This window comes from Melanostigma gelatinosum, assembly GCF_949748355.1.
Source record: "Melanostigma gelatinosum genome assembly, chromosome: 17".
NCBI lineage: Eukaryota > Metazoa > Chordata > Actinopteri > Perciformes > Zoarcidae > Melanostigma > Melanostigma gelatinosum.
Window position 1 is genome coordinate 17,473,888 of NC_136650.1, and position 17,997 is coordinate 17,491,884.

A 17,997-nucleotide genomic window follows, 5' to 3' on the forward strand; every position below is an offset into this window, starting at 1 on the left:
GGTCAAGGGACAACAGTTGAGATTTAGCCATTCTCGCTAATACTGGGACATATACAATGTTGAGCAATGTGGTTTGTCCTCGAAAAATAAATAATGACCTGTAAAGGACCTCTGGTAATGTCTGCGTCTAAAATCTGGCAAGAACCCATGACACTAACATGTGCTTTAATCATTACAGAGGCTCTAGTGTAAACCATATAATCCCTCATTATTAAAACAGACACTCGGCCTACATGATGTATCCCTACATGAGCGGTATGACATCTTTACAGGCGGGGCTCCCCTGTTGCAATACGCTCTTGGGAATGTTAAAACAAATTAAATTGCTCCGGGCCAAAAGAGTCTGCCATCTTTAACGAGTTCCTCGGAAGAACAAGTAAAAGTTTATAGGGGATCCGCCGCTTAACGCCGCTGCTCTCCCCTTCCTTGTCTGCTGTGTATGACCGTGTCATGAAAACACAGTGCTGTTGCCAAGGACCCCCCCCCCCCCCCTCTCTGCTTAATGATTGGGGTCTTTGTCTGCGCCTTAGGCTTCAGGTTAAACATTTTCATCACCCTTTACTATGCGTTCACCTCTTGGCACCCGATAACATCTCATCCGACTCTCATTTAGAAAGTATGGGTCTTCTGCAAAAGGCAGTGTCAAAGTCTCAATGAAAGGCAGGAATGGGAACAGTTCCAGAACTTTATCATGTCGTCATTACTGAGTCTTTGCATCTGCGACCGAGTGAGTGTGAACCTCTGCGTTTGTCATCGGCTGATCTTGCACTCCTCTCCAGCAAACTGCATTGTTTTTTGGGTGGCCAGTTAAGATCTTGTAGATGCGGGAACGCACACCTTCTCAAAACACCTTTTATTACCTGTTTATACTGCCGTTGACTGCATGCCATACTTCGTGTGGAAAGTATCCAATCCAGGTGGTATAAAAATGTGACTATCAGGATGCCAACTGGATGCCTCCTTTGTAGAGGCAGTTATTCCGTCACATCCATCTGGAAGAAGTCCCCCAAGCTGAGCCAGAACACGCTTTCGGGGTTATACATCCCATCTGGAACTCAGGAACATCTGGAATAAGTAGCAGGCGGTCTGAGCTACTTAGCCTGCTGCCACCAAAACGCCAATAAGTCGAAGAAAACGGACAGATATACTGTCAAATGACACAGATTCATCTGGTCTGCCATGTTGTATGCAAATTGTTTGAGAGTCACCTCTCAAGCTGATGGGAAGTATTTTAAACTCAGGGTTTTCAGATTCCAGTGATCCTTTATAATTCCTTAAAAACCCTTTAAAGTAACACTCACAGCTCACTGGAAAGCAATACATTGCATAGGATGGGAAAATGTGACGTGATAAACTGACGTGCAGCACAAGCACAAAGTAAGTCTCAATGATCATAATTCTGAATTCAATTAAATGAAAGTGTTTTGTAGATATAGATCGGTTGATAAACGGTTGTGAAGTAGCTTTGTGTTAGTAGGACCCTTCCTGTCTGTGCAAGCAGCCAACTTTCCACTTAATTTTTATAACCGGAGTGCAAACCTCAGCAGAGTCAGTTGCACCTTCTGTTTGGTCAGGTGTTTAAACTATACTAATATCATTCAAACATAAAAGCTCTGATGAGTGCATCTTCCAGTCAACACCTCCAGCAGATGCTTCCGCAAGTTCTGTTTTTTTATATGTCTGACTGTGTGTATTTACTAGTGTGTGATTCAAAGAGGTTTAATCCAATTCTGAAATTCCTCCAGCAGCGGAAAAAGGAGTCCAAAGCATCAACACAGATGCTGGAGAGATTCAACTGCTTTGAGAAGATTCATATGAGCAGTTCACAAATCCACTGCCGACTTACCGGTACACACGTTTGTCCTTTTATCTGTGATTCCACTGAAGTATTAAGAGCGACAAAAGGCGCATAGAGTGGAGGTTAGATGTTGGTGGGTGTATCATAAAACACCAGACATTTACCAAGGAGAAATCGGAGGTAAACGTTATTTCTCCCTGAACATTCGTAGGAGAATGCACGAAACGGAATAACTATTTGTAAGACGTCATAAGAAACCGTTGTATGCCGATACGTTGAAAGAGTATTGGTTGAAGAACCTGTGACTGCTCATGAATAGACGAATAGAGGAAATAAGGTGCTTTCGCAATTTGAGTTCCAGATACAGGTGCTACTCAATAACCTTGCTTTCCCTTTTATTCCCCATTAAGATGTCCGTGTCCTCCCATACACGATGACAGAATCACCGCGTCAGGTTTTTTGTGGTACAATTAGTGTAAACTGTGGGTTGTTTTGCAGTGTGGGCTGGCATTGTCTCGGCGTCCTCACCACCAACTGTTCAGCCTCCAACGCTGTGTGGGGTCCGCCAGCGTGAAACCCTGCTGAATCACATGCAAATCACATGCAGCTGCTTGACTTGTTCAGCAAATGAATTGATTTCTCTTTACAGGCGAGATGTGACAGATTGCTTGCAGTTTTCCTGGAACTACAAACAAAAAACAAACAGCCTTCAATATTTTAATCTGGAAATAATTCACAGGTAAAGCATTACTATTTGTCTGTGCAATCAGCGGTTTTGTGCCCGAACCTCATCGTCGCCGTGTCACAATATTAAGTGTTCCAACTTTAACCACGCGCAACCTTCAGCATCAAGATACTATTGGAAAAGCCTATTTCCTCAGGTTAGTACCTAAAGATGAAAGGTCAAATGATGACATGATGATAAACTGTAGTTTTGTTCTCCTTTCTGTCACCTTTTCCGGAGGGTATTTTCACACACTTATAATTATGCACATTAAAACAGTTCATTCAATCACTGAAGAGTATCACTGTCATTACAACTTAGGGAGAATACTTAGGGTAAATAACAAAACGTGAAGGACTGCAGTTCTGTCGAGGAGCCGTGTTGTGCGAGTAAAAACAATCCGGCGGGACAATATGATCAAAGGGCTCTCCACTGGTTATCCATTTTTGACTCCATTTAAGTCCAAATAAAGCAACTGCCAGACACAAAGTTCACAGTACTATTAGGAGGTAGTGGCTTGAAAAACACAAAGTTGTCACACCGCTGCCAAGCTGAGTGGGAAAGTAAAGTATGAAGAACTTTGAAATTTGAATTTCTGAAAAATTTGAAGTTCAGAAGTCGGGTGAAGCCACGTGGAAGCAGTCCAACACTAAAATAGCAGGACAGAAAGTAGGTGTTGTGGTTGAGGTCGATACATTGGCCTTTAATTCACGACTTCTGCCTCGAACACATTGTGAGTCAAGTTTTAATTCCCTAAAGGTTTTGTTGTTTCACCACAACCAAAGCCTCTCCCTAACCCGAGCCAAACTTGCTTTAGTTAAGTCTAAGCATAAACATAGCCTCACCCGAGCCATGAATACAGTTGTTTTAGTTGCTCAAACCTAACCCAAACTTGTCTGAACTTTTGATTTGAATGGAAAGAAAATCAGGAATTCTACTTCCCATGTTGTTTGCAAATGTTGATCAACTTAAAATGAATTGAATTTAGTATTAATTATGCATTAATAACGTGTTCCCCACTTGCTTGGCTCTTTAAGAAGTACCCCAAGCTACAGCTACAAGGTCTTTATTCTACATTTTTCACAGTTTTGTCCATGTGCTGCCTTTGTTACTGTAAAGTGTGGCGCTATTGCCCATATTATCTGCTCACAGGGTTTGTGAGAGTGTACTAAATCCAATCCCTAATGAGGGAAGACCACCCCTGAAATACCCTGCTATGCCATTCAGTCACTTACCGGTATATGTTAAACCACACAGAGGTGTATCGTAGTGATTACACAAGGAACTGTACAATCACAACTGTGAACACATCCACTCGTCTCAGATTGTGATTAAACACATTGATCACAACTGTATTTTCGTGGCGAATGAATTCTGCACAGTTGATTACGTTTATTGCACTTCGTGCACACATGGGTGCATTCTAGTTGCATTGAAGGAAGTGCACTACGTGTCATGGCGCAAGTGTTAGTTGCAACATTTCCGAATTGATTTAAAACAGACTTAGTTTGTTGAGCAGAGACAACTTTCTTTCTCTGCACAGACTTGTAGAAGATGTAATCTAGGTGTGGTAGCAATGATTTCATCCAATATACTTTCAAAATACTTGGATTATCACTGCAGGACTTCAAAGACCTTTCCTTTGTCAATCCTGTGACGTACACTGCTCTCGACTAACATCAAACGAATGGGATCTGATAAATTTATGTGGCTGTAAAAGAGGGTTTTGGGCTGAGCATAAACGACCTCACATCTGTCCTCAATCTTCAGTATGCCATGTCATGAGATCACAGGGCCTTTGTTCTCTCCTTGAGGAGAGAAGGAGCTGGGGGGGGGGGGGTCTACAGCTCAGGTAAGCTTGTGTATGTGCCTGAGCTGCAAGTTATAGCAAATGAAAAACATTAGTGGACGGCTATGGAGAATACGGCTCTGCTGCTGAACTGGGGGTCTTACTGGTGGCTTTTAAACCGTGTGGCCTTTAAGCCGTGTGGCCTTTAACCGCGTGACATTAAAATAATGCTTACATTGCTCCACGTACCGCTATAAAACTAATCCCATTTTAATAGGGTTGTAATCAAGTCCACAAAGCCGGTCGCTGGGGAGTTGCAATAATGTAAACCCCACAGGTGGATTCAATATCCAACCCCAGGAGGTGTTTTTTTTTTGGTAACAGGGTGGAAGTCCCGACACAAGCCACATCTCATCCCCTGGAGATGGACCAGAAGCAGTGCTTCTGCTGCTTCAAAGGGCTGAGTAAAGGGTACCCCGTCCCGTGTATGTGTCCCTTTTCAATTGTCTGATTTTACACAGGATTTTGTTCAAGTTTAAATGCAATAATGTTACTTGACATCAAATGTAATCCAACATGTGATGTATTTGTGATAAGTTTCTAGGATGCCCCATATACTTCTACCTAGAAATCTGATTTGGTTATTACAAAGTAGAACCACTTACTACTTGTGTTGCTTTCTATTGTCTTTACACCCAAAGAAGCTTTATTCTGTTGTTGTGTTCTCAGTTCTGAAACAGAAAATGTCCCCATTAGAACATCCCCATGGGGATGTTCCTGGGTGTCTGTTCCTCACAGACACCCAGTTTGTAATACTGCAAATTTATAAACATTGTAATACTTTCATAAGTCGGCAATAGACTTTCAGCGATAGATAGTGACTTAACAGACATTTAAATAAAAAATCTTTGAGATTGTCACTTTAAACACAAGTGTTTTCGAAGTTTTGGGCAAGATTTAACTTCCATATAAATATAAACTAAGTGAATGTACACAGTCCTCAACTATAACTGTGACTCAAGACTGACATATTTGTCAGCGCTTATCACCAACATTAGGCTGACATCTTTTGGTTTGCTGGATATATTTCCATGACAGTTTTGTACGTACATTCAAGTTTCCTTTAAACTGAATCTTTGTGAGTTTTGTTGAACTCCGGACCACCGTCCAATTTGACCAGCGGGACACATTTTCAGAACAAACTTCAGATCGTCACTTCATTCATCAAACTATTTCAAGTCCTCAAACTTACACGGCAAAATACGTCATTTGTCCATGCCACGTAGAACGACATCAGCATGCCAGTGGTCAACAAACAGCAGGAGACAACGGTCTCCGTCTACCAAAATCATCATGTGACACTGTTGAAAAAGAAATTCCTTTCAAAATGTGACCAAAGGGCTTTATAGGTGTAGGGAAAGACAAGGGTTTGGGTTCAAATAAGTACTTTGTTGTGGTTAGAGCACCTCCATCGTCATGATGACAAAACTCGTTGCTATGTTGTTGTATTTTTAACCCAATTGTCTGCTTTGACCTCCTCCCTACATGACCTTTGTGACTCTATGTCACCTGCCTCCTGACTGCTAGAGGGCCTCGTTGCACGAATGCAAACGAACTTGCTGAACCGACTGAGTTTTGGTTATATCGGTCATAGAGATAGAGTATTTGTGCTTGTTTTTTTTTTTTGCTTTAATGGCAATATTCTCATGCAACAAACATAATTTAGCAACATTTGGGTCAATCTGATTGAGCCACACTCAAACGATCCTAAAGAAGCACCTTAACTGAGGTTGAGTGTTAAAATCACAAATATTTATGTTACAGAGAAATTCCTGGTATTTATTAACAGTGTGTATATATAATATACATATTCCCATAAATTACAAATGCTTTTTCCAGAGTGCTTTTAATTCATCATCTGTTAACAATTATTTTCTGCTGAAAACTACATTGCTGAGTATGTATACACATGGATTAGTATAGTATACGGATTTGCCGAAATAAATGTATTTTCAAACACACTTTCTGACAACATACTCAAAAACACAGCTAGAACAGGTCACGCCACCGAGACACAATAAGGGAGCATTCAGTGTTTAGATGCAGTTAAAAGATAACTGCGTCACTCAAATAGTAATTACCGCATTTCTTACACTCCTTGAACCTCTCATCTGACGCATGGGACGCAAGCGTGTACGCGTGGGTGCGTGTGCGCTGATTGTAGTCTTCTGTACGTTGAGGCGTTCATACAGCTCTGTGCAGCCAATAGGGAGGCTCCTGTTAATCCCAGCTCGCTAAATAGGCCGGTGTGAGTGCAGCGCGAGGAGAGTCAGTGCAGACAGAGAGGCAGAGAGAGAGCGCGAGAGAGAGCTTTGGAGATGTCCGGTATTCTGCAACACTTTCCCATCACTTTACTGCATTTGGGAGGTTTGTGAAACCCCGAAGAGGAGACATAGCGAGCCGCTGTCTGCGTTTCCCACAGTTATCCCAACCATCACCGGCTCTTCTGAAGGATTGCGCCGTGCAGCACATCACATTCTAGCCCTACACACTCCGCGAACATCCCGTTCAGTCCGGTCGTCATGTCCTCCGGTGATGCGTCGGAGCAGAGTCGGCGGACCAGCGTGCTGTCTTGGGATCAGGTGCAGCGTTTGGACTCCATCCTGGGGGAGAGCGTCCCGATCCACGGCCGCGGAAACTTCCCCACGCTGTCCGTGCAGCCCCGGCAGATCGTCCAGGTGAGACCACGGTCCATCCAGCTTTTAATATGGTGTTACAAATATAAAATAAAGCTCAAACCAAGTCTCGTGGTGAATTAGGGGAATAAAAATCTTAGTTTTTAGTTTTTGCTTTTTTGTTTTTACTGTGGTTTGAGCACCAAATAAATCAGCCCCACAGGGTATGCAGGCGTCATGCATAACTTCTTTCATTGGGGTTTCTTCCCTGGGAGAGAGACATTTAGTAAAAGCGGTCTATGGATTCAGTATAATGACACAGTTGTGCCTGCAAATCACTTGTGTCATTTCAATTCAAAAAATTGTCAAAGTAAACAGAAGCGGTAAAAATAGTTTTAACAGTAAGGGCGCTGACCAGGTTGAAGAAATTCATACCCCCACCTCCCCAGAAAGATGAATACACACTGACATATTTCCATATTGTGACGTTGAATAAAATAGCATTGAGTGTGTTTCACATCATAATCAACATTAAAATCAGCTGACACTGACTATATGTACTGTGAGACTGAGGAGGTTTTTCGTTGGACTTCTAGAAGGATCTGTGGCTGAGCTGATTACACTTAAGCAGACATTTGATCACTCGCACATTTAACACAGTCATAAAAGTCTAGCTGATCTAACGCCAGGACTGCAGTGTTCCACTAGCTCACTGGATTTTCTCTTGAGAGTGAGCGACAGATAATGACTGAGCTGCTGTTTATTTAGTAGGAACAAAATGTACTGGATGCTGGAATGCCTCGGTTGCAATTTCCCTGGACATCAATTAAATGTCTTAGCATATACGGCCAGGTTCATATTTCACTTGAGTGATTCATATTTTCTGTGGTGATCCGGTGGGGGAAAAAAAAAAAAAAGACCCTCGCACATAAACATTTCAGGGGCCTCTGTAATCAAGGAGGCCCCGATCATCTACGCTGAACATCCCTACTATTGCATCTCCTTCATTACACAATCCTGGAGCTTGCTAACATTTTTGCACGTTGGATTTGGCATTGCCTTAAGCCTTATACGAAAAAAAAGATCCTTTGATGAGTCATAGGTCAACAAGTTTCTGTTTGAAATGCTAAAACGTCTTATGAAAACAAAAGTGGCCACATTTCAACATTCAAACTTAGAGGTCCTACGAGAGAGATTACGCTCTGTCAGTTTTACAATGGAGCCATCTGTCGCAGATTAAAACCTGTCTGTTGCCGACTGGAACATAAGAAGAGCGGTATCTCTTGATGTTGACCTCATCAAACCGTATGACTTTATTGCAAATTATATTTGAATTCCTGCACTGCATCACCATGCAATGATTCCATTATATTTGACAAACATAATAGCGGACGCCATGTTCGCTGTCACGGAATTTGTCAAGCGGGGTTTCAAGTCTCTGCAAGTTTGATTTTTGTGCCATATGGCCATGAAGGGAAACCAATGGCTGCCTGGAAGGAAGGAAAAACACGCTCAGCGATCTAAACCACGATGATATGTTTTGGAAACTGGTTGACAGTAATGTGAGGCCTGCGTGATTCATGGCAAATGGGCTAAAACATGCGAAACCGCCAGTCTGCTCCTGTATTTTTAAAAGTCATTTATTTTTAGCCTACGCACCAGACAGAGCTGTCTACCTGAGACGGCTCCTGTCGTCACACACTGGGTAAGGTGACCGAGCGATCGCACTCCCCCAAGAGTCAGAGGAGCCCCTCTCAATGGCGGGTTTGTCTGAAGGCCACATTCAAATAACATCTGTTTGTGGTCTGGTTGTGAGTGAGCCTTGGGAGCAGTGCCGGAAGACTTTCACTGTTACTGACACCTCTGTGCTCTCATTTAACGTCGACAGTCGTCAAAACCAGAGTCAGAATATTTTGCACTATGTTCCCTGATGATTTGAAGCAGATTGTGAGTGGTGGATTAGTGCCTGTAATAACACTGGGTTTGCGGGTCAGGCTTGACAATGTATCACTGTGGTAAGTGAAGACCGGTCGCCTGATTCCACTGTGGCCCACGCCAGAATGGAAACCAACTCCTCACTAGGCTATTGTTGAGAATGAGCAACATGAAGACACCACGTGCTCCCTGAGGTAACACTCAGTTTAGACCGTTCTGTAATGGTTTTTATTTGGCAGTTTGCTTTCAATTTCTGGCTTTCAATTAATCATTTTGCATCCGATAGCGTAGTTCTTTTTTACTTCAAAATGAAGCTTTCCATCACTTACTGTGTGCCGGCGGTGGCAGCTACCGTTAAGGACACCGATCACTTCTTTTTTTTTCCCCGGGGTTTTGTGACTTGGACAACCTGGAATGAACTTATTAAACCTATACCCAATGGGTATTTATAATATATATTTATAACGTATGATACAGTCTGAGTTACTTAATTTAGGCAGCCCTTGAGCTGGTTGCAGTTTCACTTATGGAGAATAGGTGGATTTGTCTTTCAAATCTTAAGACGCTATCACAGTTACACGGTATATAAGGAGGGCTCCTCTTACCATAGCTTTCACTCCCACCCGTTTTATTTTACATAGCTGTACTAGGTTTTTTTAAGCCAGCCAACTCAAAGACATTAAAATGTTCGCGAACCCTTGAAGCAGATCCTCCAAACATCCATCTCAACGAGGAGTAACGGCATCACGTTTCACTCAACCTGATCTGAGCATGCAGGTGGAATGCATAGGAAATTCAAGGAGGCTTTTTAAATCAGAGGAAACACCATCATCATCCCCAGCTGCCTGCAAAGCTACCGTGCTACTGATTGGCTGGGTTAGTTTTAGAGTGAAGACGGGAGGTCAGGGACTCGTAACTCCTCATTTGCTGTCGCCATATTCTTGGCAGAGGGATCATCTGACTCACCGCCCAGAGCTCTCATTGGTGTCCAGGGGACTATGGGCTGGTAAATGACTGGGTCATTTCAACCTGACATTATAAAAAAAACACATTCAGGCCGCAGCTTAAATGAAACACTTAAAGGAAACTATTGAGGCTGGTCTGGGGAAGGAGGGTGGAGGGCCTGCCATGTGTCTCCAAGGCGTTGTCAACACCAGCCTGTCTGGTCCGGCTTTTCTGCTTGACACGTCGGAGGAAGTGTCCCTCTCTCGGCTCACCAGGTGCTCGTGCGTCATTTGGGAAATGCGCTAGCCTGTTTTACGAGTGCTGAAGAGCGGGGGTGGCAGAGCTGTGCTTCCTCATGCGCCCCCGCGTGATCCCCGGACAGACGGATCATCTTGTGAACTCGTGTTGTAAGTGTGAGGTCAGAGCAAATACTGCCGTGGGTTTCCCTCGCTGGATAAAGGAATCCACTTATCTGTGCCCTGTGAAACTCTGTAATTTAGCTTTACAAAAGCATCTAACCTTTTCTCATCGGATTGCGAAATCATGTGTCTTTACTTCGTGTTAGCTTGCTGTTAGCCTGCCTAGATTGATAGCTGGTAGGACAACAGCAGATTCCTATGGCTCCACAAGAGTCTTCTAAAAGACAGCTGTGCTTTGGATTTCTTCAGCTTTGGCATTGTTTTGGATGTTTTTATCCTCTTAGTGCCATTAAATAATGCAGACAGGAAGCATAAACATCTCGGGCTGTCTGTAGCTCAGACGTTTTCCCAAGCATCGCAGCAGAGCGTGTGTTCCAATAGCCAGATAAACCTTCGCCAAAGAGTGTTAATGTGACAGCAAAGGGATCCCGTTCTCTCAATGTGGTCACAGGGCCCAAGTTTAAAAGTTCACAGCTTTGTTTATGTCTCTTACAGCAGACAAGCGTTTACTTGTGATTTCACACAGCTTGTCTCTGTTTTATTGATGTTGCTTCTACTTCAGATATGAAGAGAGGAGTTTTCTAAATCGGGTATGCGGATGATTAGAGCGTTGTGAAGGGCATTGTCTCCCTTACGCAACAGGATGGTCTTTGGTTAGTGACGCTGATCTTTGAGCGGAGGATGACTGCCTCTAATCGGACAATTTGTCGTCAAAGTGTTCTTTAGCAAGACACTGAAAGCTGTCCTGCTTTAGGAATCTGCCACGGGCTTTCTCTGACTCGGCATGTATCTTCTGCATTCACCTGCAATGACATGTTCCAGAAAATGCTGAAATCCTGCGGCGTTTTCACAGCAAACAGATTTTCTATTAACACATTTTGCTTCTAAATTTTAAAAAGTCGAGACATGTGTAACTAAGTATCTACATAAACATGCGCACATTTATAAATGTATGAAAAATTACATATTTTATTGTTCTTTATTCATACCAAACTTGTTTTCCTTCCTCTGTTCTGCCATCACATGGAATGAATTAGATGTCCAAGAAGATGTCATTCATGCTTCATTGCATTGAAATTACAGCACTTGAGATTTTTTTTCCTTTTAAGCAGCAAGGAGAAAGCAGCTCACTTTTTGCATGTTCATCCTTGTATTTGCTGTGTCAGCCTCTTCTGATTGTTTCCTTTTTTTTGGATACCCAACATTCAGTTTTTCCTCCCTGTCTGTGTATCTTTCAGGTGGTCAGGGCTCGACTGGAGGAGCGGGGCGTGGTGGTATCTGACGTCAAGCTGAACGGCTCAGCGGCCAGCCACGTGCTTCACCAGGACAATGGCCTTGGCTACAAAGACCTGGACCTGATCTTTGGCCTGAGTCTGACTGATGACACAACCTTCCGGGTGGTGATGGACGTGGTTCTGGACTGCCTGGTGGACTTCTTGCCTGAAGGGGTGTGCAGGGATCGAATCACCGCCGTCGCCCTGAAGGAAGCGTACGTGCAGAAACTGGTGAAAGTTTGCAAAGAGACGGACCGTTGGAGCCTCATCTCGCTGTCCAACAACACCGGCAAGAACGTGGAACTGAAGTTTGTGGACTCCCTGAGAAGGCAGTTTGAGTTCAGCGTTGACTCCTTCCAGATCACTCTGGACTCACTGCTGCTCTTCGACCGCTGCTCGGAGACGGCTATGTCCGAGACCTTCCACCCTACGGTGCAGGGGGAGAGCAAGTACGGAGACTTCGAGGAAGCTCTGGGTCACCTTCGCTCCAGGACTATTGCCACCCGCAACCCGGAAGAGATCCGCGGCGGCGGGCTGCTCAAGTACTGCCACCTGCTGGCCCGCGGCTTCCGGCCGTCCTCCGAGACGCAGATGAAACAGATGCAGCGCTACATGTGCTCGCGCTTCTTCATCGACTTCCCCGACATAAACGTGCAGCAGAGGAAACTGGAGTCGTATCTGCAGAACCACTTCGCGGGCATGGAGCACAAGCGCTACGAGTGCCTGGTGACGCTGAGGCGAGTGGTGGACGAGAGCACCGTGTGCCTGATGGGACACGAGCGCAGACAAACGCTGGCACTTATTTCCGCCCTGGCACTGCGCGTAATGGCCGAACAGAACGCTATCCCTGCTCTAGCCAACGTCACCTGCTACTACCAGCCCGCTCCATACGTCAGAGACGTCAACTTCAGCAATTATTACGTGGCACGAGTTCAGTCACACATGGCTACGTGGAACTCTTATCAAACGTGGCTGCCTTGCCGTTGAGCAATGACTTTTAGGGATGTGAGGAGAGCCTTCCGATTTGACTTTACGTTTCTGTAAGCTGAGCATGCATACGAGCGCTCTGTGCTTCTGTAGCAATGTGGCTTTTTTTTGGTTTGGGGCCCATCGTGAACAAAAAGGAATGAATCTGTCTTTTTTTTTTTTTTTTTGCCAAATCTTATATCAAAACCGTTCCACTAAGTTATATTGATTAATACTGCTGTAAAGACAAATCTAATTTGAGCCATTATAATTGTGACTTTTTATTCTGTTGTCGTTTCATAACTAATGTGGACATGTATGGGAAAAATATGAAGGGTTGATATGTGACGGAGGACCTTTGCCAGGTCTGTTTCTTGTCTGATGGAGGCTTGCATTGGGTCTTTAATTAATTGTAAATACTTTGTGCGGAACCAGTTTTTTGTTCTGTCTGTGGTTTGGGAGGGGAAAAGGACCAAAGAAAAACTTTCTTGTGTAGCATGACAAAGAGACTGTATGTGGTCCCAAGTGCCTGAAACTGACCAACTGTCTTTATAGCATTTGCTCTGTAATAATTGTTTTGGAAACTTTTTTTTATCCGGGTTACTTTACATTTTTATATCCAGGGTCAGGGTATTTGTTTTTAAATCATTAAAAGAATATTAAAAAAATGTAATCATATGGTACATTGGTCTTTCTTTACATAAAAAAAAAAAAAAAAAAATCATGGAGGTAAGATACGGACAAACTGTTCTAATATATGCTCCAGTTGACTCAAATTAGTCTGGGGATTTGCGTCATGAATACTCTCTGTGTTCCATCAGCCAGACCCCCCCCCCCCCCCCCCCAAGAAACGGATTCCTCTGAGCCTCAGCATATACATTAGCCATTTCCTTTCACATCCGACAAGGGGTTTCCTTGGCCTCATTGAGAACGGGGAGATTGCTGTTGCTTGTCTTGGACGGGTTAAGCTCTGAGGGGGCAGCTGAGGACCAGGTGGTGAAATGGGGCCGCTGGCTTTTCAGCAAATGTAATCATGCATTCCAGCACTTCACTTCCTGGATGCTCAAAACCGATCAGTATTTCATCCTTCCTTGGACCAAACATTCCTCCTTCGACATTTCATGCTAATTACTTTTGCATGGTGGACGACTTCTCGTGATTTAATAGAGCATGAAATGGCACTGGGACACGCCTGCTTACTATTGTTTCTTTCAATTCTAGAACATGCTCATTGCTGTGTAGCGCTCACTTATTTCTTTATAAAAATTTATTTGGAAGGAAGGCATCTGTCTGAGGTAAATTTCCCTCCCTGGGTTAGCTGTCAGACTTGTCTCCAAACATGCTACAGAAACTCTTGAGAAAACATAAGACACCCCTGGAGGGAACACGCATTAAAGTCAACTGAGAGCTTGTCGTATCTTTAACAACATCGGTGATTTTTGCGCTTGGTGGCCAGACCTCAAGAGCCAAGCAGAGAGCACGTGAACATCTCTGTGTAACATTAATTAACAAACTACATCAAGTTGTAAATGTGTTGAAGTTTAGGAGGAGATGACTCGGTGATCCGCTGACTTCTCATCTAAAAAAAGTTAACTTATTCAGTAAAATATCCCAAAATCGACATCATAGATTAGCACACCATGTTGCACAGATATTCATGACTCCTACAATTAATTGTAACTATTTGATACATTCAGGCCCTCCTAAGAATTAATTGTAAGAACTGATTATCATTAATATGTCAAAAGTTTGGTTTAAGACCAAAACTGCCAACATTCCCACCAGCCCTGGCTGACACTTTGTGCACAATTTGTCTTTAGTACTAATAAGCTAATATTATCATGGTAACATGTCTAAACTAAGACTGTTAAAATGGTAAACCATTTTAACATTGACATTGTGAGCATGCTAGCATTAGCATGAAGCGCTATTGCTTCGGTGCCTGAGTACATCCTTGCAGAGAGACGAGTGTGGCTCCTAGTCTTGGTTTAACTTTATAACAATTTAATTCATTTTGTGGAAACATTCTATGGTATTGAATGCTTGAGGGTGTGAAGAAAGTGCCTCGATGTAGCTTTTATCCCGTAGAGATTCATTTTTTTCAGCACCAACACAGTTCCTCCAAGAGTAGCTGGGGGGTTTTCTAAGTCATGCACCTTAGACTTAAGGCAAGGTTGCCCCAGTTTTGTTTTTTCAGGACAAAAAAACACAGATAAATCTGACAGTGGTTCATACAGTTCGACCAGCTCTTAGCAGCTTGGCCTTCTCACCCCCTTCTGCTGCAGTCTACGTGGGTGGGCCCTTCTGGGCTGAACTCCCCCCACAGACGTTAGAACTCAAAAGGTCCCGTTATCATTTTTTCCCCGCCTCGCTATGTCAGTCTGCTGTGAAGAGTAATCTCTGTCTGACGATCACAGAGAGCATGTTGTTCAGGGATACGGTAGGTTTGCACGTCGGCTGATTATGAAAATGTCTTCTTTAGCGGTGACAGATACCACCTGGGGGGATTATGGGAAGCGTCAGTCTGAGCTTCGAGCCTCCAGAGTAATATACTTTTCACCTTTGTCAGCTCTCAGCTCCCTATCTGGATATATTGGCTGCCTGGGGAGGTTGTAGAAAAACACAACATAGTCCTCAGATGAGATGCTACATGGGTGGCTGGATCTCGTCAAACAAAGATGAACGCATTGAACTTCAACGAGCATGCTTCAAGGAGGATGTTTAAGGAATATTTGTCATGGAAGGTGAAGTTTAGGAGAAGCAAATCAAATCAAAAGACGTATTATATCAAAGAAAGTGGTGAGGACTATGCTTTCCCAGTTTCAGATGCCACCATCCAAATGAAATTCCATAAAAGTACCACATGTACAAAAATCTACAATTGAGATACAATGAAAACAAACAAAATGATTTTATTCAAGAACGATTGAATCAGATTGATACTTATTTCAGTCTTTACAGCTGAAGAATGAAGGAAGCGGTGCTGACGTTTTTCTCATAAAGCTGTTTTACTGGACTGGGTAGCATTGCTCCATCCATCATCATGTCGTTAGCGAGCGATTCCCAAGAGCTCACAAGATTTCTATTTGTAGAATGTAAGGATTTTCAGAGCGACTGCACCATGGTGATGTTATTTGTTGGCCTGAAATGCAAAGGGGATGCCTGTGCCATACAGTGGGCAATAAAAAGTGTGCATCCACCTTGGACTTTTCTTGCCACAAAATGGGTGAAAAAACACATTCATTGGGGAATTTCAGAGTGAAAATTCATGACATTTACATGAAAGTATAAAATCGAATTCCTACAAAAATATGTTTAGCATATGTAGATTGTAAGTAGTCAAAATCTGAGGTTGACTGTTTATTCTTGACCTTGGAAAAAGCAGCTGAGATTAGTCTCTCGCCACAAGGTCCTTTAAGCAGCAGCTACAGAGCTTTCAATCGATCACATGGGCTTCATCCGCAAATTCAATTTCTTCTCTCTGTGACGTTTAAAACGTCAAGAATGTACCTCAGTTTTTAAGCTAACATAGACAAGATGTCTTTAAAGTCCTACGTATTTAATTCTGGTTGATTTGGCGACACCTGTGGTTCCTGTTCCTTTTACGACAAGAACATCTTAATGAAACAAGTCTTTATTTATGTAGTATATAGGTCTATATGATCACGTTAGCTGTCACAGGTATACATTCTCATTCTTGTTTGTTTTACTTTAGTACCTTCTATTCCTCAGGAAATATCAAAATCCCATTTAGGAAAAGCATATTAAAAGTTATTTTTAGGTGTATGGTCCATTCTTCCTTATAATACTAGAACATACTGTGAAATGTGGTACACCTATGGAAGAACTTCGATTCCAGTTCCTGCAGTCTCTTTTATAAATGTCATGTCATGGTTCTTCTAACACTATAAAACTACAGAGAAAGCCATACAAGTTAAATTTGTGGTCAATTAGACAGAAATAGAATCTCACCAAACTCTCCATAAAGACCAGCTCAGTGACGAATCAATCAACAAAGTCAAGCAAATCAAAGTTTTCCTGGACTGACACAGACAGACTGCATAATGCCTTCAGTAGCTGAATTTATTTCTCCAAAACAAGCAGAACATAAATGTTCTCATATGCATCCACTGCCCTCACTGCTTTATTTAACCAAATTAGTGAGTAACCTATAATTTACAGACAACATCACAGACGCCGGAGAGAGGCCTCGGCCTGTGCTTTCATGACAAATAAGGGTTGGAACACAGACGGCTGAGCACCGGAATTCTGTTGAGTCACTCCCACGCTGAAAGTAATGAACTGTATTTTTAAGAGAGAGTCCCAGACCACTGAGGGTGTAGACCGTAAACAAAAAGAGACACCGTGTGAGCGCACGACACAATTTTCGGAAAGATTTGCTTAATGGAAATGTCACGTCTTGGAATGGCACAGAGGAGGATTTCGGCTCACAGTCTTCCGCACGGCCGATGTCAGAGCTTCGTCCGAAGGCAAAAAAAAACCCCTGAATGGTATCGCACCAGCATCTGCTCAGGCCAAACACCAGCCTGCTTTCATTTGTTTTGTTTTGAGGAAGATGGGCGGGGGTGCTCTCTTCCCTTATCCCACCAGCTTCCTGACAGCCACAGTAAACACGGGCCCTCTGAAAGGTCACACTGTTTGTCACCCTTGGGCCCCTGCGAGAAGCTCTCCTCTCATAAATATTAATGGCCACTGCGAGAGGCTCCTCCACTGTGGGGCCATGGGAAAACAGAGAGGGCGAGCCTGGAAAAGTGTGGCCTCTGCTCCATATGGATCTTCTCAGCCCAAAGTGACTGGAGATCTGATCTCGCATGGCTTTGATTGCCAGCCGCTCACTTTGACTCTGAGAGTGAAATCAGCGATAGCAGACAGTTTCACTGCCAACCACATGAGCTTTCCACTTGAATAACCAACGACCGCGAATTCTCCTCAAATGATTGATTACCCTCCAGCCACTCCAACCCGTCAAGGCATCCAGCTGGCCTAATACTGTATCGTTGGCCTTGTTCATCAGTTGACCTCAGACAGCTTATGTAACAGTGTTTCACTGAGCCAAACAGACTAGCTATACCATGCTTTCTCATGGTGTCCATTCCATAAAGCTCACGAACCCCCTACCCCCTCGTAAAAACAAAAAAAAGTAATAGCCACAGCACATCTGGTTGTCCGCTGATTTCAACAGCAGCCAAATGATACGCATGCAGCAGCCAGGATGAGCAAAAAGAAGCTTTGTTTTGGTCCAAGACAACCAGGAGTCTAGGAACTGCGGGTAAAAGTAGGGAACACATTGGAGGTTTGTTTGCTTGATTTAGAATGATAAAATGAAAAAAATCACATGTTAACCCTTCTGGTCACGTGTCAGACAAACGTCAGATCGGCTGTGTAGCCGCAGACGATTGACAGTTTCACGAGTGTCATGCACTGAAGTACTTCATCAGTTACACTTAACTC

General features: G+C 43.4%; 1 protein-coding gene across 1 annotated transcript; it reads left to right on the forward strand.

Moving 5' to 3' along the window:
• Positions 1 to 6,610: 6,610 nt before the first annotated feature.
• tent5bb (terminal nucleotidyltransferase 5Bb) lies at positions 6,611 to 13,203 on the forward strand. The gene is made up of 2 exons (XM_079288035.1): positions 6,611 to 7,049; positions 11,524 to 13,203. Exons 1-2 carry the CDS (start codon positions 6,894 to 6,896, stop codon positions 12,544 to 12,546), a joined length of 1,179 nt encoding a protein of 392 aa, XP_079144161.1. The 5' UTR covers positions 6,611 to 6,893; the 3' UTR covers positions 12,547 to 13,203.
• The last annotated feature ends 4,794 nt before the right edge of the window (positions 13,204 to 17,997 follow it).